The sequence below is a fragment of the Leptodactylus fuscus genome, chromosome 9 (assembly GCF_031893055.1).
Source record: "Leptodactylus fuscus isolate aLepFus1 chromosome 9, aLepFus1.hap2, whole genome shotgun sequence".
Classification (NCBI taxonomy): Eukaryota; Metazoa; Chordata; class Amphibia; order Anura; family Leptodactylidae; genus Leptodactylus; species Leptodactylus fuscus.
Window position 1 is genome coordinate 8,998,541 of NC_134273.1, and position 25,289 is coordinate 9,023,829.

Here is a 25,289-nt window from a genome sequence, read left to right on the forward strand (position 1 = left end):
TCAAAATCCGTTCCATATTCTGGAATTTTTCCAATCTGACACGGAAGAGTCTACAAATTCCTCCATGTGAATAACCCCTAAAGGGGGCATCTTTGGTGTATGGTATCTATGATAGGCGCTAAAGTATACTTAAGGCAGGGGCAATTATGTGGTTACCTATTTCAATACCAAGAGGGAGGATTTAGACTTTCTCTAAACTTATGGGGCACCCATATCTGAAATATCTGTCCAAAATAATTATGGGGATACTACTGGCAAGCATGAGGGGGCACCTTTGGCGGCGGGCATTACAGGGGCATCTATAGTAAGCACAAAGAACTAAATAGTCCTGAGTCACTGAATTTCCTCATGGTGGGACTATTAAAGGATTATCTTTTCTAAAAATGCTGCCCCTCCGGCTGAGCTACTGATGGGGGCGCTGACGACAAGCAATAGTGGGCACATTTAGCGAAGGTAATGATGAGGGCACTTATGGCAAGGACTAGGAGGCACCTTCAGCCAAGGCAATTATTAGGGGCATCTCCAGTAGGCACAAAATGGTGCACCTTTGGCTGAGGTAATTATGGGGGTATTTATGACAAGCACTAGGGGCACATTTAGCTGAGGTAATTATGGGCAACTGTTGGCTGAGGTACTTATGGGGGCACTTATGGCAAGCACTGAGGTAATTTTAGGGCCACATATGACAAGCACTAGGGGCACCGTTAGCTGAGGTAATTTTGAGGGCATATTTAGTTGAAGTAATTCTGGGGAACCTTTATCTGAGGTAATTTTTGGGACAACTTTTACTGAGGTAATTTGAGGGGCCCATTTATCTGAGGTAATTCTGGGGAACATTTAGCTGAGGTAATTTGGGGGGCACTTATGACAAGTACTAGGGGCACTGTTAGCTGAGGTAATCTGGGGGGCACATTTATCTGAGGTAATTCTGGGGACACCTTTTACTGAGGTAATTTGAGGCGCACATTTATCTGAGGTAATTTTGGGGGCACCTTTATCTGAGGTAATTCTGGGGACACCTTTTACTGAGGTAATTTGAGGCGCACATTAATCTGAGGTAATTTTGGAGGCACCTTTATCTGAGGTAGTTTAAGGGCCGCTTAGGACAAGCACTATAGGGTATCTTTGGCTTCTGAAGGGGCTTATACAGCAGGCAATACACGGTGCACCGATATCTTGTGCGGTCACCTATGGCGGACATTACTTTTCATCTTGATGTGGGGAGGAGGGATAATGGTCCTCTAGTACTGGACCCCCCTTTAATAATGACCAAGACGCACTGCTGGATTTAACATTTGGCCGATTTATTAACATAACCATAATTTTAACATTAGCACAAGTAGCGTCTTCAGAGGGGGCGATGACTAGTGCAGATATTGTGCTAATCCCTAATGACCACTAAATGATCCCATTAACGTGTGTAACACAGATAAAGGAGGAAGGGGGCGCCCTCCACCATTACCCGGGGGTGAGCCCCTGCCTCAGGTACATGTCCACAGCCTGAAGAGCCTCAGGGACCACCTCAGGCACAGACCTCCTCATACCTTGGGTCCTAACAATCACCTAATGGCCTCTCACCCGCCATCACGGGCTGCTCGGCCTTTCTACACTGCCCGCCCCCCCCCCTTTTTAACCCCTCCGTCTCCTCCCTCACAAACACTTGTTAACCCTTCCCGTCCCTGCATGCCCCATTGTCTCTTAGTCACGGATTACACCGCTCAGGAAGATATTTCGGAATGAAGCTACAACTGTGGTAACCGCTGAGCCTATTACCGAGTGACTGCCGCTACACCGGAGTACTATGCCGGGTGTGCAGGCGGACATGACGGGACCGGCCCCGTTACCGGGGAGTGTGTGAGGGAAGTGCGTCAGCGGCCGGGCTCGGTGCGAGTATTGTGTGAGGAGACGGCGTCACGTGATGCAGGAGGAGGGCGGGGATTGGCCGGCTCCTGGCAGCGGGGTGATTCTCCCGTCTCTCCTCACAGCATCCTCCTGAGCTGCCGCTGCTGCCAGTCCGGGGCCCTCCATAGACCGAGGCGGCGCCGCCGGGGCCCCTGACTCCTCACAGCTATACACTGCCTTCTTCAGCCTCCTGGGAGATTAAGGAATGATATTGTGCCACCATGATGGAAGGTAGGGTGTCTTCTTCATCTCCCTGCACCATGCCGTGCCCCTCAGCCCCCCCCCATCCCCCCTGTATCTGGTCTTCACTGCCATACACCCCTGTCCTCCTGAATGTCATGTCACCTTCCCTCTGTCTCCTTCATTCATTCATCATTGCACCTCTGTTCACATTGTGCATTAATGAGGTCAGCCCTGCCCCTTACTCCTGGGGAGGAGGGGGGTGCAAACACTCACATGGGGGGCTGTGTATGCCATTGCAAGATGCCCCCCTCCTCTCAGGTTTTATTGCATTGCTACTAGTCATGTTAAAGTCCTGGAAATGTCCATTTTCCTCTTAGTCCTCCTAAAGTCATCATCTATCCGGGGCCTTGTGTGTGCAAATGAAAAAACTGCCCCCATCCCCAATATCTTACCCCTATGCAGGGCGTGCATACGTATACATCTGCTCTAATTTCTCATTTTTGCGGTGGTATGAAGCGCACTGAAGGTATCGTCCACCTGTTCTACAAGGATCCAGGGCCTGAAGGGGTTAAAGAGGTTGGGTATATACCTTGCCTTGAGGTCTGAGGCCAAAGGCTTAGCAATTCTCCCAGAGTGTTTGCAGATCTGGCCATGGACGTAGCAATAATCCATCCCATTCAACCAGTTATGACCTAAAGTGCTGCTACAAGTCTTGGAAATGTCACGTTTCCTAAAGTCTTTAAATATTTGGGGCCTCACATATGCCAATACAAAATCCACCCCCCATTCCCCATATCTGATCCCTGCGTAAGAGTGAATACTTATGCAGCCTGGTCTAATATGTCAGTATGCACATGAAAGTCTTATCCACCTGTTATTCAAGGTGGCAGAGCCTGAAGGGGTTAAAGAGGTTGGGTATAGACCTCGCCTTGTTTGCAAATCTGACCAGGGACCTAGCAATAATCCATCCCATTCGACCAATTATTGGTCCCTGTCCAGGTTAATTCTTGCATTTGTGGCAATTTCGTTATTTGCAATGAATGGTTATTACTACAACTTGTTGGGCATGCTGGGAGTTGTAGTTTCCCCACATCTAGCGTGCCAATGGTTGCTGACAACTACACGTGTCAGATTTTTCTTGCTTGCTGGTATTATAATTGTATCATTATCCAAAAATCTGAGAATTTCCTATTTGGGACAGTTGTACCAGGGCGTGCTAGGAGTTGCAGTTTCATGACCCTTGTGTTGCTGACGGTTGCTAGCCCTTGGATGTGCAAGATTTTTCTTGGTTGTTGGTTTGCAATTGTTGTAGCAAAAATGTTCTATTTGGGACATTTGTACCAGTTTCTTCATCGTTCAGTTTTGCAGAGATTTGTGCATCTATAATTTGGGGGGGCTGTAGACCACATGGGTGTTCTATGGCCTTCTAACTACGAATATAAAATGACCACCTCCCCCACTAAGACCAATGTATGTACCTTAGCCAGGGGCGTGCACATTTCTGCAATCTACTCTTATTGCATTAGTGACGCCTGTTTTCAAAATGTCACTTTTTTTTTCCCCCCTCCTCCCTGACTGTCGTCATTCCATGACATAAGGGGTTAAAGGGACTGGGTGCCTGCTTGGGTAATGAATGACCTCCCCTTGAGGTCTGCTCCAGGCTAAAATCTCAGCATTGATTCCAAAAGGATTATTTCCCTGAGATCGCTTACAAGTCTGCCCTTAGGATAGGTGGTTTGTGCGTTAACCCTTCGTGGGCACATTTCAATGTCACGCGATGAGACGCAGATTGTCCGTTTTGCTTGTGTCTTTGATCAGTGCCTGTGCTATGTATTAGGGATTTGTCTGATGGCGGTGTAGCAGGGGTTCTTGTATCCGCTATGGCTTTATTGACCTGCTGGTACAGGTTTGGGCCTATAGCACTGAATGAATTCCCAGCCTTTGGCGTCTTGCTCGCTCTGCTCTGCATGTCAGCGGGAGCTTAATTCACTTTGGGCATGTTTTATACCAGGATTAAACGGTGGCCTTTATCAGCGAGGCTGGCAGTGAATGAATCATACATGATGTCAGCGGGAGGACCCTATGCTTCCTATCAGTGTGTGTGCAAATGTGTCTGCAGTACACACCGAAAGATGGATCCGACCTTCCCATCAGAGCAGAAGTGTCACAGGACGCAGTCACTGCCTTGTCTTCACAGCCACTGTACATTGCGTGCACGTCCCCGCACATCCATACAACCGCCTCCTCCCTGAGTCTCCGTCTATCGCACTATGGACGGTTTATATAACTACCGGGTGCAAAATCATGTGGTCTGAATAGTGGTAATAGAAATTATCTGCTATTTCTCTCATGTATTGGGTGTCTGTGGATGGAGTCACATCTGCGGCATTCATTCAGTTTTTCTATTCAAAGACTGAACACTAAAAATGGATCCATCCAAAAACCGATGGCAAACGAGCCCAACAGATCCTATGGACTATTATGGGGTCCATCAGGTATCTGTTACGGTGCCCATCATTTTGCAGAATTAAAATGTTCTCCATGGTGAACATTTTGTTCCAAAAATAAGGTCTTTCCTTCCGCCTGTCTATCTTTATTTATCTCATTCCTATGCATGTCATCTATCTATATAGCATTCTATTGAGGATTGGTGATTCTCTCAAGGAAAAGTGATAACACAGACTTCTGGTGAGGTCGGTCTATCTATCTATCTATCTATCTATCTATCTATCCAGTTAAACATCCCAGCTCGTCTTGCTAGGCGGGTTCACCATTTAGGACACTGGTTAGATTATTATTAGGGGCAGTACTAGAGACCGTGGTAAATGTCACCTACAGGTTTCCACTCCTCATTACAATAGGTTGGGTCCAGAGCTTTTACTTAATTTTTAGGAAAACCTTATCCGTGTGATTTTAAAGGAGTTGTTGGAAAAATGTACAAATGTGATAGTGCTCCAAAAAAAAAAAAAAAAAACCACTACTCACCTCTTGAATCCCCTGCTGATCCAGCACACTTGCGTCGGGGAACCCTGTTTTTGTACACAAGCTGCCATCATTCACATGACCTCTCCAGCCAATCTGAGACCTCCGCAGTCACGTGCGGTGCATCCAGCATCAGTGGAAAAAGCTCAAAGCATTTGAGGGGTGAGAAGTGTCCATAGGGACTGTAGGGGAGGCCATGACCTGTCTATTATGTCAGAATGGACAAGGCTGCATGTTACAAGGTCTATCATGGTGAGTGAAGCGATGAGCAAAGCTTGCTATTTATACACTGTCAAAATGGGGTTCAGTAACTAGGTCTGACTTTTACTTATATAGTACGGCGCCACCTGGTGTTCTGAGTACATAGCAAGACACACAGCCACTTAATGAGCTGAGCACTGGTGGACACCCATGCTCAGTCACTCTCCCTACAGTCGGGTCTCTACATAGTAATCCTCTAATGTAAGGGGAAGTAAGAAGCTGTATTGCCAGCTGCCTGATGGAGAAGGAGAGTGATTCTGGCTAGAGCCGTCAAGCCCCAAAGGTGGGGGATGCATATGGAAGCAAAAATTTTTAGATTTATTAGACCCATATACAAGAGAAATGGATCCCACACTACAATTGAAGAGCAAGCATGAGATGGGCTGCGTACATCTACTAGGAGCGACAATACAGGGGAGCTCCGGCAGCGCCTCGCAGAAGCACCGACAGATGCCTAGAACCAGAAGCTGTGTACCTCTGATAGAACAGGCGGGCGGGGAGATTAGTCTATATTTATACTTAAAATATTCACCCACACAAGACTAAACATTATGACTGTTTATTCCTTTGTGTCAATAGCACCTATTAATAATAATTTCCTTCTTCATCTGGTATTCTGCAACATTACATGCTCCTTTTTGTGTTTGTTTGTGCCATATTTTATTATTACAGTGTTTTTTTCTTAGGGTAGGGGATATGTGTATGGTCCATACATTATATAGTGGCCAAGCCGGCTTCGGGCTCTGTGTCTTGTATAGTACCAGGCCCAGCGGTAGTCCCGTATTACTACTCAGTGCGAGGGACCTGGTGTCTCCACTGATAGTCTAATAGTATCCTAATAATGGGCCATCAAAAAAAGAAAAAAATCCCTTTAAAGGGTTATCCAGTTTCTAATGTGGATGGCGTATTCTTAGGATAGGTCATCAATATTAGATCTGCAAAGGTCTGACACCCAGGACCCCCACAGATCTGCTGTCCGTTGACAGCCCAGTTCCCGGTATTGTTTACTCACCGTACAGACTGTAGTGGCCAGTTTTGGTGAGCAGCATCACATCCAGCATGTAAACAATAACGGGGGCTGTGCTGTTGCAGGACAGCAGATCAGTGGGGGTCCTGGATGTGCTGTCTCAGGACGGCAGATCTGTGAGGGTCCTGGATGTGCTGTCTCAGGACGGCAGATCTGTGGGGGTCCTGGATGTGCTGTCTCAGGACGGCAGATCTGTGGGGGTCCTGGATGCGTTGTCTCAGGACGGCAGATCTGTGGGGGTCCTGGATGCGCTGTCTCAGGACAGCAGATCTGTGGGGGTCCTGGATGCGCTGTCTCAGGACAGCAGATCTGTGGGGGTCCTGGATGTGCTGTCTCAGGACAGCAGATCTGTGGGGGTCATGGATGTTCTGTCTCAGGACGGCAGGTCTGTGGGGGTCATGGATGCGCTGTCTCAGGACGGCAGGTCTGTGGGGGTCCTGGATGCACTGTCTCAGGAGGGCAGATCTGTGGGGGTCCTGATTGTCCACCTTCACATGATCAACATCAGAACCTGGATAACCCCTGTATTGTAGCATTAAAGGGCCTTTCTGGAGCTTGTATATTTATGGACTATCCTTAGGAGAGACCATCAGTATATGGTCAACACCCAGGACCACCACCAATCAGCTGTTTTAAGAGGCTGTGATGTTTACATATTAATGACCTATCTTAAGTATAGATGATTAATATCTAAGGCCTGAAACACCCCTTTACATCCCCCAACACATCACTGGTCCCCATTGGTCTTCTGCTGCATGTGTCGTGTATTTAGCCAATCACTTGTCTTAGAGATGTTACTTGCATGCATGGCCTAAGGCTGTATACTATGTCATCTCTGCAGGATAAACACACATAGACCTCAGGAATCAGCTACATTTTTAACATCCCAGACACCCCTTTAATCATTCCTGACCTATCACAGTCGTCCGACGCTAAAGCCTCACTTCCTTTTGTGCATTTCCCTTCTTTCATTCTATAATTTGTAAGATTCATTTGCATTGTACTTGCACTAAATACTCTTTAGGAAGGATCAGAGACATCAGTAACCCCCAGTGAGATCCCTCCGTCCCCGGCCAATTTTTTTCACTTGTCATTGCTGTAAGTTGGAATTTGCATTTGGCTCTGTGATGACGGGAAGCCAGAGGGTATCGCAGAGAGGCGCAGAACACAGGGAAACATGAAAACCGGGGAAGGGTAGCATGCAACATGTCTCCGAGGTTACTCTTACACCAGGAGCTCCCAATCTCTACATCAAGGCCAGGATTAGGAGCGCTAGCCTGTAAGCCATCAGTGATACGGCTGCTTTCATGGCAGGCCTTTGATATCCACCAGTGGTTTTGGGAATTAGGCTGCACGCTAACCGGTGGTCACACTTCATAGGATTCATTTTTGCCCATTTTGCATTGTATTACTGTATGAGGAAAGCATATATCTCTATATAAATACAAACATATATATATATATATATATATATATCCCTAATTCTCTAATGATTACTAAGTGGTTTATGATTTATTAAATACCAAAAATTATCAATTAAAATACACATTGCCTGCATCATTCATCTTGCTTTCACAGGCGGCAATGATGTAGGTCCAGGGCACACAGCGAGCTTTCCCTGTGAAGATCAGCACCATGGCCAGCTCTTCAGCACTCGGCATACTTTGTGGTTCACCGTAGGCTAATGGTAGCGCTTGTGACATTTTTTGGGACAATGTTTGTGTCTAGGATTAAAAAATGTTGCCTCTGTCTTGCAGAAACAGCACCACTCCTGTCCTCTGGCTGTGTGTGGTATTGCAACCCAGCCTCATTGACTTAAATGGAGCTGAGCTGAAATAACAGACCACCCATAGGCTATGTGTAGCTGTTTCTGGAATAAGGCAGGCATGTTTTTCTAATCCTAAACAACCCCTTTATACGTATTATTTCCTATTCTGCTAGGACCTGACCTATTCTATAGATCTATATACCAAATTTCTGGGTCTTTGTCAGCAGGGCTGTGAAGTCTGTCCCATCAATCGTTTTATAGTCCTTATAGGCTGTTGGCAGCATAAACATATATCTTTGTTCCTCCTTTCCCTGATGCTGCTGATAATCTGTCACCGCTGGCCAGAATGTGTGACCTTCCCCCTCTGGCAGCCCACAATATGGTAACCACCTACAGAAGGAGTCAGCTGCATTGCCATACCAAGGCTCTGCTCCTTCTTGGCAAGCAGGGCAGAAAGCTATTTCTATTGGTCGCCCTGCAATGTATAGATCAGGGGTAGGGAACCTTTGGCATTGCAGCTGTTGCAAAACTACAACTCCCAGCATGCATACTTGCTTTGCTGTTCTTGCAACTCCCATGGAAGTGATTGGAGCATGTTGGGAGTTGTAGTTTCACAGCAGCTGGAGAGCCGAAGGTTCCCTACCCCTGGTATAGAGGATCACTATGCACAGAGGGACTGAGCATGTGTGTCCACCAATACTCAGCTCATTAGGTGGACGTGCACTTCCACTTCTGCCAATGCTTTTTGTGACCAGGACCACTGCAGCCAAATACCATGGTCATGTGTGCATTGTAGTGGTCCTATTGTACATACAAACAGAGGGCAGAGGTGTCAGCCAGCCTAGACAGGAATGGAGGGAATGGATGCAGGTTAACGGATAAATACAGTGCATTTTTATTTTTTAGCCCCCCCCCCCCCCCCCCTGCTTGCTGCATTAAAATTTAGAATCCCTGACAACCTCTATGGTCTAAGTATATAACCAAGGGCATTTGGGGTATATATGTGGTGAATTCGTCCACATGTGCAGCATGCGACAGGCTTTTTCTGTACGGCTTGTCCAGTTGGGACTAATGGCTGAGCACCGGACAGCGCTCATTACTCACAAATTCTCCACATTCAGCATTTACATCCTTTGCCTTAGAATCCCTGAGCAATAAGCGTGCACGACCAGTCACATGCTGGCTAAATAAAACAATGTGCGGCCCTCTGAGCTAGACCCTCCCTGTGCCGGACAGTCACATATGTATCCTATTTAGAGGTAATTTTACCAAGTTGCAGAGTGTAATATGTAAAGCGTGTTTACTAAGCATTAGAGGAAACCACATCTCGGCTGGCGATCTGCCAAAGGCGCCGGAAAACATTCCTTACCCGATGTGAAATTAAATTCCCTTTCCTAATCAGTGACTGCAGCTCTAATTATCAATGCTGCAATTTCCATCAGAGGCGCTCTAGTGTCCAAGATGTTCTCCAGCCCCGTCCACTTGTGGGATAAGAAGCCATTACCTCTGGGCAAAGCATACCTGTTATTTTATTTCATCCTTGGCTGACTTTTAGCTATTTTCCTATAAGCTAGCTCTATGATCAGTCATCCCAGAATAGGCTTAAAGGAACACTAAACACCGAATATACACAAAAATATATCAGCTCTCCCCCCCCTCTATTCCCTCCTCTTCCTTTGGTCCTATTCGATGCCATGTTACAATAAAGATTGGGAAGAAATCTTCTCTATGCATGTCAGAAGCTCGGCCATGTCCTTCCTTAATGTTCTGTGCCTGCTATAAGACAACTGGCTGCAGCAGGAGCCTCTCCCCCCCCCCCCCATCTGCTCGATACCCCATCCTCGGGGGGAAGGGGGGGGGGGCGAAGGAGCGGAATAACAGCATCGCTTCTGCTGCTGCTGGCTTCATGCAGGGCAGAAGCATAGCGATGTTGCTGGCATCTGTGCCAGCGTCTGTGTATCTGTGCTGGCGTCTACACTCCCCGGCATCCGCCTCTCTATTACAGCGGGTGTCGGGTCTGTATTCACATATGCAAAGCCAAGCGGTGAGATGCCGCTGGCCCTGCGTGCCTGCTCATAGACCAGCCTAGCCTTCACAATGCGAATACAGACCGGTACCCGCTGTAATAGAGAGAGGCGGATGTCGGGTCTGTATTGCGTTGTGAAGGCTAGACTGGTCTATGAGCGGGCACACAGGGCCAGCGGCATCTCACCGCTTGGCTTTGCATATGTGACCCCGCCCACCAATGACGCAACAAATCCGGAAGACAGAAGAATTTATAGCAACGAAGACTAGTGAGTATGCGATGTAGGACAATTTTAATGTCCTGTGCCTGCTAGAAGACAACTGGCTGCAGCAGGAGCCTCCCCCCCATCTACTCATCTTCTCGATACCCCATCTGCAGTAGGACAAAAAGATTGTTAAAGGGGGTTTTACTGGAACTAGGATAAGATTGGAGATGAGCGAGTACTATTCGGAAAGGCCGTTTCGAATAGCATGCACCCATAGGAATTAATGGAAGCGGCCGGCACGCAGACTGTGTCCATCCATTCCTATGGGTGCGTGCTATTCGAAACGGGAGTTTCGAATAGTACTCGCTCATCTCTAACTAGGATAGGACATCAGTTTAAGATTATTGGCGGGCCGATTCAGGTGTCGGAGGTGCACACTGCTTCCATAATCCCGTTCTTTAATTGGGTCATCAATTAACCCCCTTTACAGGTTTTCCAAAACCAAACTTTTTTTGGCGGAGGGGCAGCTATGCAATGACTTAATGTCTACTAGACAAGTGAGTACCTGAAGCACAATCTTGTATAAATTTTGCAGAAAACACAGGGGGTCGGGCTTAAGGGGTTGTCCAGGATAACTTTTATATGTACTCGCCTGTCCCTGGTGCTCCGGTGTCTCCCATCATGGTTCGGTCTTGCTACTCTCATGTTTTCTGAGTCAAAACAGCGGCCTCTGCAAAGGGCACGAGAAATGGCTCCCTGTGACTTCCCATATCCTTAGGCTGCTGATTGGTCACGTGAATGCAGCCTAAGGAAAGGGACACGGAACGTCACAGTGCAGCAAGACAAGACTGGAGTATGTCTCAGAGCTCCACATAAAGGAAGGAAGAGCTGAGATATTTTTATGTTGCCTCCTATGTTTAGTCTATGTTCTGCCCCCATGCTTTACACTGCAGTTCTGCTTGCTCATATTAGCCCATAACAGCTATAAGCCACTTGCAAGATGCAAACAAGGCCACACACAAAACTGAACCGTAAAACTAAACCTCTAGCTCCACGGCCCCTCCTTAGCAGTCCAGGCCGTTCGGGGTCCCACTATAGCCATCACTTTCTGTGGTCCATGAGACCCACCTAACCTGTAAATCTCCCCTGAACCAAGAAGTCATTATAAAATAAACCCTTTGCCAGAACTTTTTGTCGCCGCACATACAGTACGTTCCTGGAAATACGTCTTTGCCATTGTGTTTTTGCCCTTAGCGTTGCGGTTACCATGAGGATAATTCAAGGTCTCCTTTTGTGTTGTATATACAGTGATAGGAGCCGGATGACAGGAGGACGCGCTGATGTACAGATATTACAGACCGTGTGCGCACCATTGAATACGGCCTGTCTATCGGGGGCGGCTTTGTTCCCAATATTTATTGCAGCCTGTCAATTGGTAATTGATGTTTTTGTTGGGCAGATTCAGTCGACAAACAGTGGTCTGAACGGGGTCTGAGCAATGTATTGGGTGCAGAGGCGAAGTATTGGTAAGGTTTTGTGAATTCATAAGGACTAAGTCATCTTAGTGTTGCCTTACGGTAACATTCAGGCACCTTAGAGAAATACAGAACTGTGCAAAAGTTGTAGGCATGGGCTGGAAAAAATGCCGCAAAGAAAGAATGCCTTCAGAAATGGAAGGGTTAATTGTTTGTTTTTGTCAATGAGGAAAATGGAATGAATGTAAATCCCATCCATATTTGGTGTGACCTTTGTCCTTTGGGGGAGGAGTCCGGAAAGTGATCTCATCATCATCCAGTCTGTCTGGGATGACATTGAGAGAGAGACGGATTGGAGCAAGCAACATCCACAGAAGAGCTGGGCTTAGTTCTCCAAGATGGCGGCGGGAACAACCTCCCTGCCAAAAAACTGTCTGCAAGGACCAAGTAGAACTGATGGAAGGCAAATGGTAAAGGTCACACCAAATGTTGTTGGGATTTACTTTTCTCTTTTCTTCATTCATGGAAATTAACCATTAACCCTTCTCTTTCTGAAAGCATTTTTCAGCAAATTTACATAGGAAACGCGTGGGGTCTCTTGGCAGCCATTAGGAGCGTCACCCTTCCCTTTGATAGATGGGTCAGAGGTATTTGGAGACCTCAGGTGGTGTTGGTGTGACAGTGGGCCAATAACCTACCCCTCCCTTGGTGTTTTTGTCTAATTTGGAGCCTACGTTCATCCATGACACTATTGACATCTATGACACATCTGGAACACAATTTTTTAATCTATTGATAAGTTATATTAAAAGTTACATTTTGCCATTTTTTGTGGACCCATCCCGTGGCCTATTGGTATTTATATTTTCTCTGTGAGCTATGTACAATGTTGGCCAAAAATATTGGCACCCCTGCAGTTCTGTCAGATAATACTCATTGTCTTCCAGAAAATTATTGCAATCACACAAGGACACAGGACAGAGGTTGAGTCAACTTTAATCCATTTCAACTGGCTGCAAGTGTGATTTAGTTATTGCCACCACCTGTTAGGTGCCTCAGGTAAGTAACAGGTGCTGTTAATTACACAAATTAGAGAAGCATCACATGATTTTTCAAACAGTGCCAATACTTTTGTCCACCCTCTTTTTTATGTTTGCTGTGGAATTATATCCAATTTGACTTTTTGACAATTCTTTTTGTGGTTTTTCATTGAAGACAAATTAAATGAAGATAATACCAAAGAATTTGTGATTGCAATCATTATCTGGAAGAGACTGAGTATTATCTGACAGAATTGCAGGGGGGCCAATAATTTTGGACAACACTGTAGCTGCAGTAAGGGGGCTATGCTGTTTTTTGTGAAGTGTTTCCCCCGTGTCCACCTTCATAACCAATTCATATTGTTTCACCCCATATAAAATGAAACAAATGTTGCAAACTCTCTTGGTAACAAACTAGTGTTTTGTGTATACAGCTCATAGGCAGATCTATGTGTCTCCATGATTACAGACTACAAACAAGGAGAGCAATACAGAAATAGTATATGAAGTATCCCATAGCTTGTAATAAAGTGTCAGGCAGGGGCCCTACATGTATGAGAAGAAAGTCACAATAAGGACATCATGGCCAAGTGTCTGACCATAGAAAGTTCAAAGGTCAATTTTTTTTTTTTCCTGTCCATGAATATGGGGGCGGCCATCTTGCCTGAGCTTCTGTTTAACAGCATTTTGTGATACGCTTTACAACCTAGTGATAGCCGTAGGTAGTAATTGCCCGGATCTGACTCATTGAAGTCTATGGGAGAGTTTTCTAGACTTGCTCAGTGCAGGGAGGGGGAGGAGATAAGATGTGACCTCATGTGATTTAGTGATGAATCACTATGGGTGTTATCTGTACAGGTGTTACCTTCTATGGTTACCCCGTCTGACTCGATTTTGATGTAATGAAATTCTACAGAATTAGCAAGTGTAAGGCTGCTATTAACCCATTTATGTCGGAGGTTATCTATTTGTCAGTTCCAATAATGGAACTCTAGGCAGAAATGGTTTAAGCTTAGTGGGTGGGATGAAAATTGCAGGATATTAAGGAAAAAAAATATTACCATAGATGGAAAATGAAAAATAAATTAATCAAAAAATCTTTAAAAAAATGTTTCTCGTAGAAACTTTGTTTAAAAATAGGCCATTTTTGATGAGCCGTTTCATTTGTCAATTCCTCGCCGTTCACTAGATGTCTGCTTGTTGTCAGTGAATTGAAACCTTCTCACATACCGAGGCTGAGAGCTGCTCACATGTTGCTAGTGTCACGAGTCCTGCACATGTGTCTCTTTCACATTCTGTGCCACGCTTGCACCATGTTCACAGACTAGCGAGCACTTTGCTATGGCATGGCGGGGGTCAGTGGTTCCTTTATATGGTACACAGTTCGCACTTCATCCATGCAGGACCACCTCACGTCTCTACTTAACCCACCGTGGGACATCCAGTCCATTATACCTGCACATTAATCCAGCTGAAATATTGATGAAGGGATCGTGTGCGCTTTTCTTGCTAGTCCACAGGAATGGCTCGTGTTACCTGATGCTCCGCAGCAGATATCGACCACTTTCCCTGTTTTACTGCTGCACTGTGTTTGCGCCCTGGTTCAGGTAGCTTTTTGCTTGGGAATCCCTTACATACAGCACAGAGAGACCAGAACTACTGATCTACATTCAGTTTACAGTGCAACCACCCTCCTTCCTTTCCTTAAAGGGTATTGTACCTATTTTGCAACCAAAACTTTGTTCCAATACATCTAAAATAAAAATTAACTTTGCAAATTCTCATCTGAAATCTGCAAACCTCCATGGATAGAGTATAGTTTTATTTAGTCTTATCACTCCTCTCTCTCTGCTCATTGGAAGGGAAGAACATAAGACTACAGGTCTGTATAGAAGCTCTATATTTAAAGGGGTCTTCCTGCCCCAGACTGATCTTTCATATTGACCGATCCACAGTGGGGTGTCGGACCTTGCACACATCAGCTGTTGCAGCAGCCTCCGGGTTGCCGAAAGCTGCCAGTGGATGGGGAGCGTGTGCAGCACTCCTCTTATTCTAGTAATAGGCCACGTATCCGCAGCAGCCTCCAGCACCCCATTTGTTTGATCAGTTTGTGGCTGGAGTTGTCCAGGCTCACATAAACAGCACCACACTTGTGCACTGGTTGTGTATGGTATTGCAATCTTCCTTGTGCTAATGAGAATAGGGGAGATCCCTCTGCACTGTGACTACCTTTCAGATATTTGTAGACTGCTATTAAATCTCCCCTCAGCCTTCTCTTCTGCAAACTAAACAATCCCAGTTCTTTTAGCCGCTCCTCATAAGACATGGTTTGCAGACCTTCCACCATTTTGGTTGCTCTTCTCTGGACTTGCTCCAATATATCGATGTCTTTCTTGAATTAAGGCGCCCAGAACTGTACACAGTATTCCAGGTGTGGTCTGACCAGGGAAGAGTACAGCGGAATAATGACCTCTCTTCATCTAGATTCAATGCTTGTCTTAATACATCCCAGAATTTTATTAGCCTTTTTTGCAGCAGCACCGCACTGTTGGCTCATGTTGAATTTGTGATCTACTATTATGCCCAAGTCCTTTTCCCCTATGCTATCACTTAGTTCTATTCCTCCCATACTATATATGTTTTTTACATTTCTGTTACCCAGATGTAGAACTTTGCATTTGTCCCTGTTAAATACCATTTTGTTCGCCTCAGCCCATTGTTCCAGTGTGTCTAAGTCCTTTTGAATACACTCTCTCTCCTCTCTAGTGTTGGCTGTTCCTCCTATCTTCGTATCATCTGCAAATTTTATGAGTTCCCCAATAATTCCATCGTCCAGATCATTTATAAAGATATTAAAAAGTACTGGGCCCAGAACAGAGCCCTGCGGCACCCCGCTTTTGACTTTCTTCCAGTTGGATGTGTAGCCATTTAGTATTACTCGTTGTGCCCGATCGTTAAGCCAGTTGTGAATCCACCGAACTGATTTTTTGTCAAAGCCATACTTAATCATTTTTTCAATAAGAAGGTTATGTGATACTTTATCAAATGCCTTACTGAAGTCAAGATATACTATGTCCACGGCATTCCCTTGGTCCAACCATTCAGTGATTTTGTTGTAGAAGGAAATCAGGTTAGTCTGACAAGATTTATTGGTCATAAAGCCGTGCTGGCTCTGGTTAATTAATGCCTTCCCATCCAGGTACCGAAGTAAATGTTACTTGACAATTTGCTCAAAGATTTTTCCTGCTATCGAGGTCAGACTTACCGGCCTGTAATTTCCTGGATCGTCCCTTTTCCCCTTTTTGTAGATGGGGACAACATTTGCCCTTTTCCAATCTAAAGGGACCACTCCTGTTTCCCATGACTTACCGAAGATTATAGCAAGGGGTTCTGTTATTTCCTCTGCTATCTCTTTCAGGACTCTAGGGTGTAAATCATCTGGTCCTGGGGACTTGGTTTCCTGTAACTTGGCTAAGTGTTCTCTTACCAGACCTTTGCTTATAGTCAGCTTGGAGTCCTCCTTCCCCTCATCTCCATCACCATTAATGTCGATATTTCCATTAGTTTCTTGGGAGAAGACGGATACAAAATATGAATTTAGTAGCTCCACCTGCTGTTCCACCATGTTAACTGTTTCTCCTTTGTCATTCTTCAGGACTCCAATGGTCTCCTTCACTTTTCTTTTGCTTTTAACATATCCCCAAAATCCTTTTATCTTACTCTTTGCCTCTTTTGCAAGCTTCAATTCGTGTTCAGCCTTAGCTCCTTTGATGCTTGTCTTGCAGAGTCTGCAGACTGCTGTGTACTCTTCCTTAGGTATAGTTCCCCTCTTCCACTTTTTGTATGTTTCCTTTTTCCTTTTTAGCAGGTTATGTAATTTTTTGGTCATCCATCCTGATATTTTTAGGTGCTTCCCATTTTTCTTCCTTCTAGGTATTGTTAGTTCCTGTGCTTTAATGATTTCCCTACGGAAGATTTCCCACCCTTCATGTGCATTTTTGTGCTTAAGAATTTTGCACCATGGAATTCTGCTAACCCTTGCCTTCAGGCTCTTGAAGTCTGCTTTGCTAAAGTCGAGCCTTGAAGTCTGTGTCTTCTCAGGTCTTCTTCTTCTTACAACCCCAAACTCAAGTATAGTATGATCGCTGAATCCCAGTGTCCCTGCTACCCGTAGTCCCTTAACCATGTGCTCTTTGTTGGTTAGGACTAGGTCCAAAATGGATGTTCCTCTCGTGTTTTCTTCTACTAGCTGGGCAATGAAGTTGTCTGCTAGAGAGGATAAAAATTTGATGGAGCCTTTACTCTTGGCTGTGTGGGTTTCCCAATGAATGTCAGGGTAATTGAAGTCTCCCATGATCACTATTTCATGTTTCTTTGAGAGTGTGGTCATTTGCTGTGAAAAAATCTCATCCATGTCTTCTGTCTGTCCTGGTGGTCTGTAATAAACGCCTAGTATGATGTCCTTATCATTGTTTTTCCCTTGAATTACTACCCAAATAATTTCCAGTAGATTATCATTCTGTAAAACTGTAATTTCTGTGGAGATGTGTTCTTTTTTAACATACAATGCAACTCCACCCCTCTTTTATTAGTTCTATTTTTTTTGAATAAGTTGTATCCTTCCATCTGTATGTTCCAATCATGCATGTCGTTCCACCAGGTTTCTGTGATGCCGATGACGTCATAGTTTTCCTTGTGTATCATCAGCTCTAGTTCTCCTTGTTTGTTTCCCATACTTTGTGCGTTTGTGTAAAAACATTTCAGATTGTGCTCTGTTGTATCCTTTTTCGTAATTTCCTTCTGAGTATCTTGTCTTGGGTCCTCTTTACCACATCTAGTAACCAAGTCCTAGTCTTTTCATTGAAGCTGAGCTGCATTACCAGAAACAACCCATGGACGGGTATGGTGCTGTTGAAGGGCCACCCTTTATTTGCAGAGTTGCATCGTTTGTACTTTAGTCACATTGGTGCAGTAAGAAAAATTTGTTGCAGGCTTGGACGTGCACTAGAAATCTTCAATATCCTAGCAGCACTTCTGTAATGTAAAAGCAGCACAAAAATTTGCAGACCAGTTGTAGTCACCTATATACCTTGCTTGGCAGGCACCCAGGCCAGTCTGTGCTGAGCCTCGTAAGCTCTCTGACTGCAACACCTGCAAGTATATGATGTCTTCTATTGTACTCGGTTCACTCCATGGTTAGTCGTGACGTCAGAGACTACTGATTGGGCCTCAGAGGTCACATGGCATTGCAACGTTACGTAACTCCGGCGCTACTCCTGGTTCTCTTCAAGCCTCCTGACTGCCGTTTGGGACCGCTGAGGCCAGTGATTGGGCAGGAGACTCGGAGAGGACCAGGAGCCAAGCCAGAGGCCAGGGAAGTAACACTGACGAGACCCCAGAGTATAATAATAGCAGTTCCGGACTGGATGTATTTGAAACCACAGGGAAAACCTCGCAAAGTGAATCTGACAACAAATACTCATACTTTGTAAAGGGCGTGGTTTTAAAGGGACATGGCCTAAATAATCGCCATAAATCATAATCGAGGTAAAATGCCCGATTAATCAAAATTTGTATTTTGGAAAGAATCGCTGAGCCCTAACCACTGCATAGTAGGAACACCTCACAAGGCCTGCCATTTCGGTAACGCTCTCATTCACTTGCCTAGTCATGGCAGTTCCACGCTTGTCACAGACACTCCCCCATCAAATTGAGGAATGGCCGGTTTACCATCTCCTAATATATCCCACCCCTCAGCAGACGCCCCATTGTCGTCAGATCCTCAGTATTGCTGTGGCGGGTCGGCGCAGGTCATTTCCAGAAGCTGCTGCGGTACATGGCATTGTGGGATGTTTGTGTGCATATGTATACAGATCTGTCGGGGCTTTGATGAATAGATTTGCATTTCATTTTGCTTCTGTTTTTGTAATGTTTTGCCACTTGTGTTCAGTGATGTGCCATCTGTTGTTGGGTGATGTGTTGCATCATGGCAGAGGTCGGGCACCGTTGAATAGCGGCGCGGCGTGCGCTCAGCTGTGCAGAGTTTCATTTAAATGTCTAACAGGGAATATATAGTAATGTAAAGAAAATATTTGCCTTCCTGACGGGCTTAATGTGCGTCCCCTGGGGCAGGGCCGCAGACAAGCTATCATCTATCCAAGGAGCAAGCAAACTGTAGCCGTGCAGCTGAGCACCGTGTCCCTGAATGCTCCGCTACAATGTGCTGAGTGATTAGCATATGGTGATGTAAGGCAGGTATTGTATCTCCAAAGTGGCACCCGCATCCGGATGAGATAACACCTAGTTTCACTGATTTCACATGTGACATTTAGGCTAAGGCCCCACGGGCCGGAAACAAGGTGCAAAAGCGAGACTTCACAGAGTTTTCCTCTGCGGACTTTACCATTATATCTACGGGGATTGCTGCCGATATTTCCGTAGATATATTTCACATGCTGCGATTTCCAAAACCGTGCCAGTTTTGGAAATCACAGCATGTCCACACTGCGGTTTTAACCGCAAAGTGTGCATGGGATTTGCGTGAATCCCATCCACTTTGCAAGTACTGTAAAACGCCGTGATTGGGACTAATAGGTCTTCTATTGTAGTGTATTGGTATCCTGTATATTGGAAGTGTTCTGGCATCTTAACTTTAATAGATTTTTGCATAAATCTATAATACTATTAAAGTTAACAAACTTTGTAATAGACGCTATTAAAGATAAGCGCTTGTTTCTTCACTTATTTGCCCACTGATCAAATGTGAACAATAGATGTCTATGGAGAGAGAAGGCAGAGGAAGTGGAAAGCGCCTCAAAGCAGAGAAACCTCTGGCCCATAGACGGTTGGGTCGGGCTACAATGATGATTGATATAAGAAGTAGCAGACGAAATGTTGACGTTTCCTTTTTTTTAAATTTGTTTCAGGATTGAAAAAACGTACCAGGAAGGCGTTTGGCATACGGAAGAAAGAAAAGGACACCGATTCTACGTACGTATGGCGCTTTGACAGTCCTTAGTCCTTGATCAGTATCTGATCGGTTCCAGTAACAGGAATTTGCATAGCTGCTTGGACAGGTGCTACTTTCTATTTGCATCTCAGTCCCATTCAGGTGCATGGGGCTGAGCTGCAATACCATGCACAGTACGTAGGCAGTGTACATTGCTGTGCATAGTATTCAATGAAGAGGCCACAGGACTCCCCTGAACACTGTGGTCCCTTCAGTCAGCTGATCAGCGGAGGTGTGCAACCCTTTGTACATACTATGAAAAATTTGGGTGTGGCAAAGCAATCTGCAGGAATAAGCAAGGAATTCTGCATGTTGTCACATAGAGAGGGGAACAGCCCCATTGTCTGTAACCCTCCAAGTAATACCTGCCCTTGATATTGTATTTCTGGATTTGCAATATACAAAATACACTTTTGCCCAGGTAAAATCTGCACCTCGCTTATTCTGTTGCAGGAATGTAAGTGACTAGAGTGACCTTGCATATGTATCATGCACAGATTTTGTTAAAGGGATTGTCCCGAGTCATAAATATTAATGCATCCAGGAGGGGATACATAAAATACATAAAAGGCTCTGCTCTCCTGGGCCTTCTGTCTCTTGTTGTCCGCCTCCAGCTTATGTTGGTCTGCAAGTGTTCTTCTTGTTTGCTTATTGAGCACTTTGTTTATGTTCCTGAGCCTTGCACGCCTCTATGTGCCTTCAGTCCTTGTTATCTCCAAAAAAATTTCAATAATAACCGATTAAACATAAAATGAACGGATCCTTGCCTCCTCCATTCCTGCACCGAGCCAGCTGTCCCCTCTTACACTCTGTTTATGTAGAGAACGGCTGCATCGGTGATGTCGATGAGACCGCTGGAGTCGATCACGAGATCTATCTTTGCTCCTAGACAACCCCTTTAATTGAAGCTTCTTTGTTTCCAGCATCAGACATGGGAATCTCCAGTCTGTTTCCACATAGTAACCTGAGCTTATGTAATAAATGTCTCCTTTGTAGCAATTACTACGCCTATATCATTAACTCCTTCCTTTCCTTTTTGCAGGGGATCGCCAGACAGGGACAGCAGTGTAAGTCATCATTAGCTTACTATTATCTAATGCATTCTTATTTTTCCATGAAATATGTATTTGCCGTTCACTACACATCAAATCATTGGGGGACATTGACTTGTCCGGGATGTTGGACGACTCTTCCTCTTCTCAGGCCAAGCCCGTCACGTCCGTTAGTCAATGAATAGGTTGAGCTGCAATACCAAGCACAGCCACTATATGGTCTGTAGGGAAGAGGCCACACCCTTCCCGCCCAGTTTTTGTGACTGTGGCCAGTGCGCCATAAAACGTTACAGACCGTTGTAAATTTTTTTTAACTTGGCAGGAGACCACGAATAATTTTCTAGAGACAGCCAATGAATATACGGACCTGCAGACGTGAATTTCCCCAAAGTTCTCGCTTCCTCTTTGCTGATCTCACCACTTCTTATGTCAGTCATTTCTAGACTGTTTGCTGTGTCCTGACACACCTTGTTGTACTGGAAATCGGTCAAGTCACCAATATTGGGAAATGCCAATGTTATCATTAAAGGGGTTGGCCCTTAAAGGCAATTCACACGCTTAGATGTGACCTCATCTGTTGTCCGTAGAAGTTGTCATGATGGGTCAGTGGTGTTATCTATAGAGGTGTTATCTTCTATTGTAATCCTGTCTGTGATGTGAATGAGGTGACTGCTGCAATAAAAATCCCTACAGAATTGGCAAGTGTCAGTCTGTTGTTCTGCCGTAGGAACATCATATTCATCACTTTTTGTCTAATTGTATTTTTTGTTTTTGTTTTTTTTTTTTCACAATTTTAGAAGAAAGCAAATGGAGCACCAAATGGATTCTATGCAGAGATCGACTGGGAGCGATATGTGAGTTGGCCGACCCATGAGACGTATAACTTATCATATTCTATACATAACTGAGGCAGACAACAGAATATAAACCAAAGCAACATTTTATAGCATTGCCAATGGATTGCACCTAACAGTAGGGGGCGCCCTGTAACACGTACAAGTGACTGGATGGGATTGGTGCAGTCTATGGCCAAGGCAAAACTAGAAACTGATCATATTGTGCACTTTATTTTTTTGCAGACTTGTCCAGAGTTGGATGAAGAGGGCTACAGCATCAGACCTGATATTGAACCTGGCTATATCCTTTTGTTGCTTGTGCTCCAGAGCTGAAATCTCTGCGTTTCTCACTGGTTTATCTACCAAGCTTACGCAGCCTAAGAGTGATCACACCATGCCAGCATTGATTGGGTCATTGTCAGATCCCTGTGCCTTTGTCCCCGGTGGCCTAGTAAGATCCTCAGGGTTGGGGAAGCTTTCTTAAGATAGGCTTTCTATATTACAGTCTTCATCGAAGGTCCATTGGAGTAAAATACGCCAAAACCTATTAAGAGGTTCCTTTGGATAAATTTGGAACATCTATGTCTGTTCCTGCTCCAGGGATTGCATTCTACACCTGTTGCACTTTGCATTGTAGTGTCCGGTAATAGGTAATATGTTAGTCCATGGGACGTTCCGTCCCTTCCACAAATCCCGACCCATGGTATATTCTGGTGAATCGAATTTAGTCTCCTCTTCTTCATCTGAGTGATCCTTTACTGTGGTTCACCTACCAAAGCAAAACACTTCTATTCCTCAAGTGAATCTGAGGAAGAACAAGAGTCTCGCAAGAAATTCAATATCAGGATAAAACCGCTACAGGCCAAGGATAGCCTGAAGAGCGCCGCGACCGTGGACGAGCTGAAAGCCTCCATAGGAAACATTGCACTTTCCCCGTCACCTGTGGTGAGTAGGTCTAGGCTTACAAGAAACGCTATACATTAGTAATGATATATACTGTATCTGCAGAAAAATTGCATTGTTTGCATTTTGCCTTGATTCTAGTAATAGGCCGCACTGCAGGTTTAGGTTTGTGGCAACTTTTTTTTAATTTTTTTTTTTTATTGTAGGGTATTTGGTTTGTATAGTTGCATTGAATCTATCCCTGCTTAGGACGCGTTACATCAGGGCATATATAACATAACCTGACATGTACGTGACGCTAGTTAGTACAATAGTCGCTATCCCCGGGGCCATAGGATATATATACGTACATGTAACAGTCCTTCTCGGTGGAAAGGGATGACACAAATGGCTCCATATACAGGATTCATGGAATGGGTCACAAGATCACTCGATGAGTCTGGGACGAGTGGTGTGTGTGGTCTTACAGTGTTATCAGAAATTCAAGGCGGATCTGTCTTAAAGGGGTTTTCCAGGACTCGGATATAGATGACTTGTTCTAACCATCTTAATAAAGCTCTTTAACAGCAGGTGTATCGTGACAAATCATATCAAAATGGTTGGGGGTGGTGGAGGGGGATGGGTATGGGGTGCGTTGGTTGGTGGTTCGAGTGTCCTTAGGGTCTCACCGTTCTTGTTTGGGACGTGTGGGTATCGGTGGGTGTGGGGTAGATGGGTGATGGGGAGGGGCTTAATGGTCTTTGGGTGGGTGGTTTGATAGTCCATGTGGTTTCATCTTCCTCTTATTTGGTGACAGCTGGACACGTATTGGGCAGCGATCTCCACAGTCGCCTCCTCTTCTCCCAGTCTGTTCTCCCGTGGCTTGTACGTCTGCCTGTGTCGCCCCGTCTCCATCTCCAGGTTGTGGGCGCTCAGTCTGTACCGGCTCAGGGTCTGTCTGTGTTTGGGGTGGCATACTCTCCAAGTAGGTGACCATGGTGTAGCCCCTTTGCAGGTATATGTCAAGAGCCTCACCCACGGGGACCATTACCGTAACGTGAACACAGCCTTGCTTTCAGTAGATCATACTCTGTCCTGGACATATGATGGGGGCGCAGTTGCTCATTTCAGTTTCAGTACTGTTCCTATCAAAACTGCGACTGACACCGATTTAAAGGGGTTTTCCAGCTCCCAAGTGATCTTTATACTAAAGACCTATCCTCAAGATAGACCCAATTGCTGGGAATCCAACACCTGGACCCCGCACCGATCAGCTTCTCCCAGCTCAGCTGACCTTTGCAGAAAACCCCTTCAACGAACAGTGATGCTTTCAATTGAATGACAGCAAGCAGAGGTGTTAAAAATTGTAAAGACTTGATACAGAAAGTGTATTGGAAAAATAGATAACTTTTTATTGATTAAAATACAATGCAATAATCCTTCAGTAAGCGTTTCTGCTTGGAGGTATGGGCCTAGTATAGGGTATATAGTGTATCTCCCTGTGTATCAGGTTGCTCTCGTTTCCTGCACGCTGGCGTCCGAATGCTGTTCCTGAGCTTTTGCTAGAACAAAGATTAATCCTTGTGCCCACACGCACAGCCCTGCCACCCACTTGTCACAGCTGTGTCACTGCCTGTCCCCTCCAAGACTGGTGCACGTCTTGTGTCGATGTAATTGGCGATGGCTGACGGTCTCCAGCACTATCGCGGCCCGGCCCTGCAATCCTTTAGAGGTGCATTATATTTCACACATTGCAAAGGCTTTTAGACCTTGGCCGCAGGGCCTTATCTCTATTTTTGGATCAATTTTTTTTTTTTATCTCCATTGATATTACCTCATCTTGGTTTTTTTTTTTTTTTATTTCGTTGCACTTAAGACCCCTGCGGTCCAGACCCTCCATTGATTTTAATGGTATAGCCGATAGCAGGTCGGCGGTGGCAAGTGAACGTATGTCTGCAACGTTCTGTCCCCTGTAATAATAGACCTGTGTCCCTTTTCTTACAAGTGCCAAGTTACGATGGCAACTGCCTTGACGTCAAACCTGTCATTTAATAGAAGGGTCACTTGCTTTGAGCAAAGGTCGCGAGGAAGGTGTATAGTGGGAGAGACGCATGGAAGTGAATGCAAAAACATGGACTTGATCTGTGTAAAACTACATGTTATAAAAGCAGCATGCCCTGAAAGCAAGGCCGTTTTTATATACAATGTATATAGTTTTATTAAATGTTCACTATCTTTTCAACAAATTGTGCACAAACCCATAGATACGACCGCCGACAAGAAAAGTTGTAACCTATCAGAGAAAAATGCCTCTTTTTCGACTCATCCTTCCTGCCAAATCTGTCTTGGCTTCCCAAGACGGACTGTCGGCATCAAACTTGTGTCCATAGAAGCTAGTAGTGTTTAGGGGATAGGAGCTAAGTGAGAAGTAAGGACACACACAGCTTTCTATCTTCTATCTTGCCCTAAGTGATGTATACACATCAATACTAGACATCCCTTCTCTATAATGTCCCGTATGGTGCTGCTGCTGTTTTGTGCGACTTAGGGAGCAGAATCCTCTTCTTTTCTCCATGCACTGTACACGGTAGCATCACCGCTGGGTATTTGGAACATCTTTGCTGCAGGAAAATACATCAAG

General features: G+C 45.2%; 1 protein-coding gene across 1 annotated transcript in view; it reads left to right on the top strand.

Moving 5' to 3' along the window:
- Positions 1 to 1,938: 1,938 nt before the first annotated feature.
- Positions 1,939 to 25,289, top strand: part of SGIP1 (SH3GL interacting endocytic adaptor 1) — a 66,253-nt gene continuing 42,902 nt past the window's right edge. Inside the window, exons 1-6 of the mRNA XM_075287257.1 lie at positions 1,939 to 2,133; positions 19,796 to 19,859; positions 20,921 to 20,945; positions 21,728 to 21,784; positions 22,010 to 22,067; positions 22,536 to 22,711. Coding sequence (XP_075143358.1) covers positions 2,124 to 2,133; positions 19,796 to 19,859; positions 20,921 to 20,945; positions 21,728 to 21,784; positions 22,010 to 22,067; positions 22,536 to 22,711 — 390 coding nt within the window. The 5' untranslated portion in view covers positions 1,939 to 2,123. The remainder of the gene's footprint in view (positions 2,134 to 19,795; positions 19,860 to 20,920; positions 20,946 to 21,727; positions 21,785 to 22,009; positions 22,068 to 22,535; positions 22,712 to 25,289) is intronic.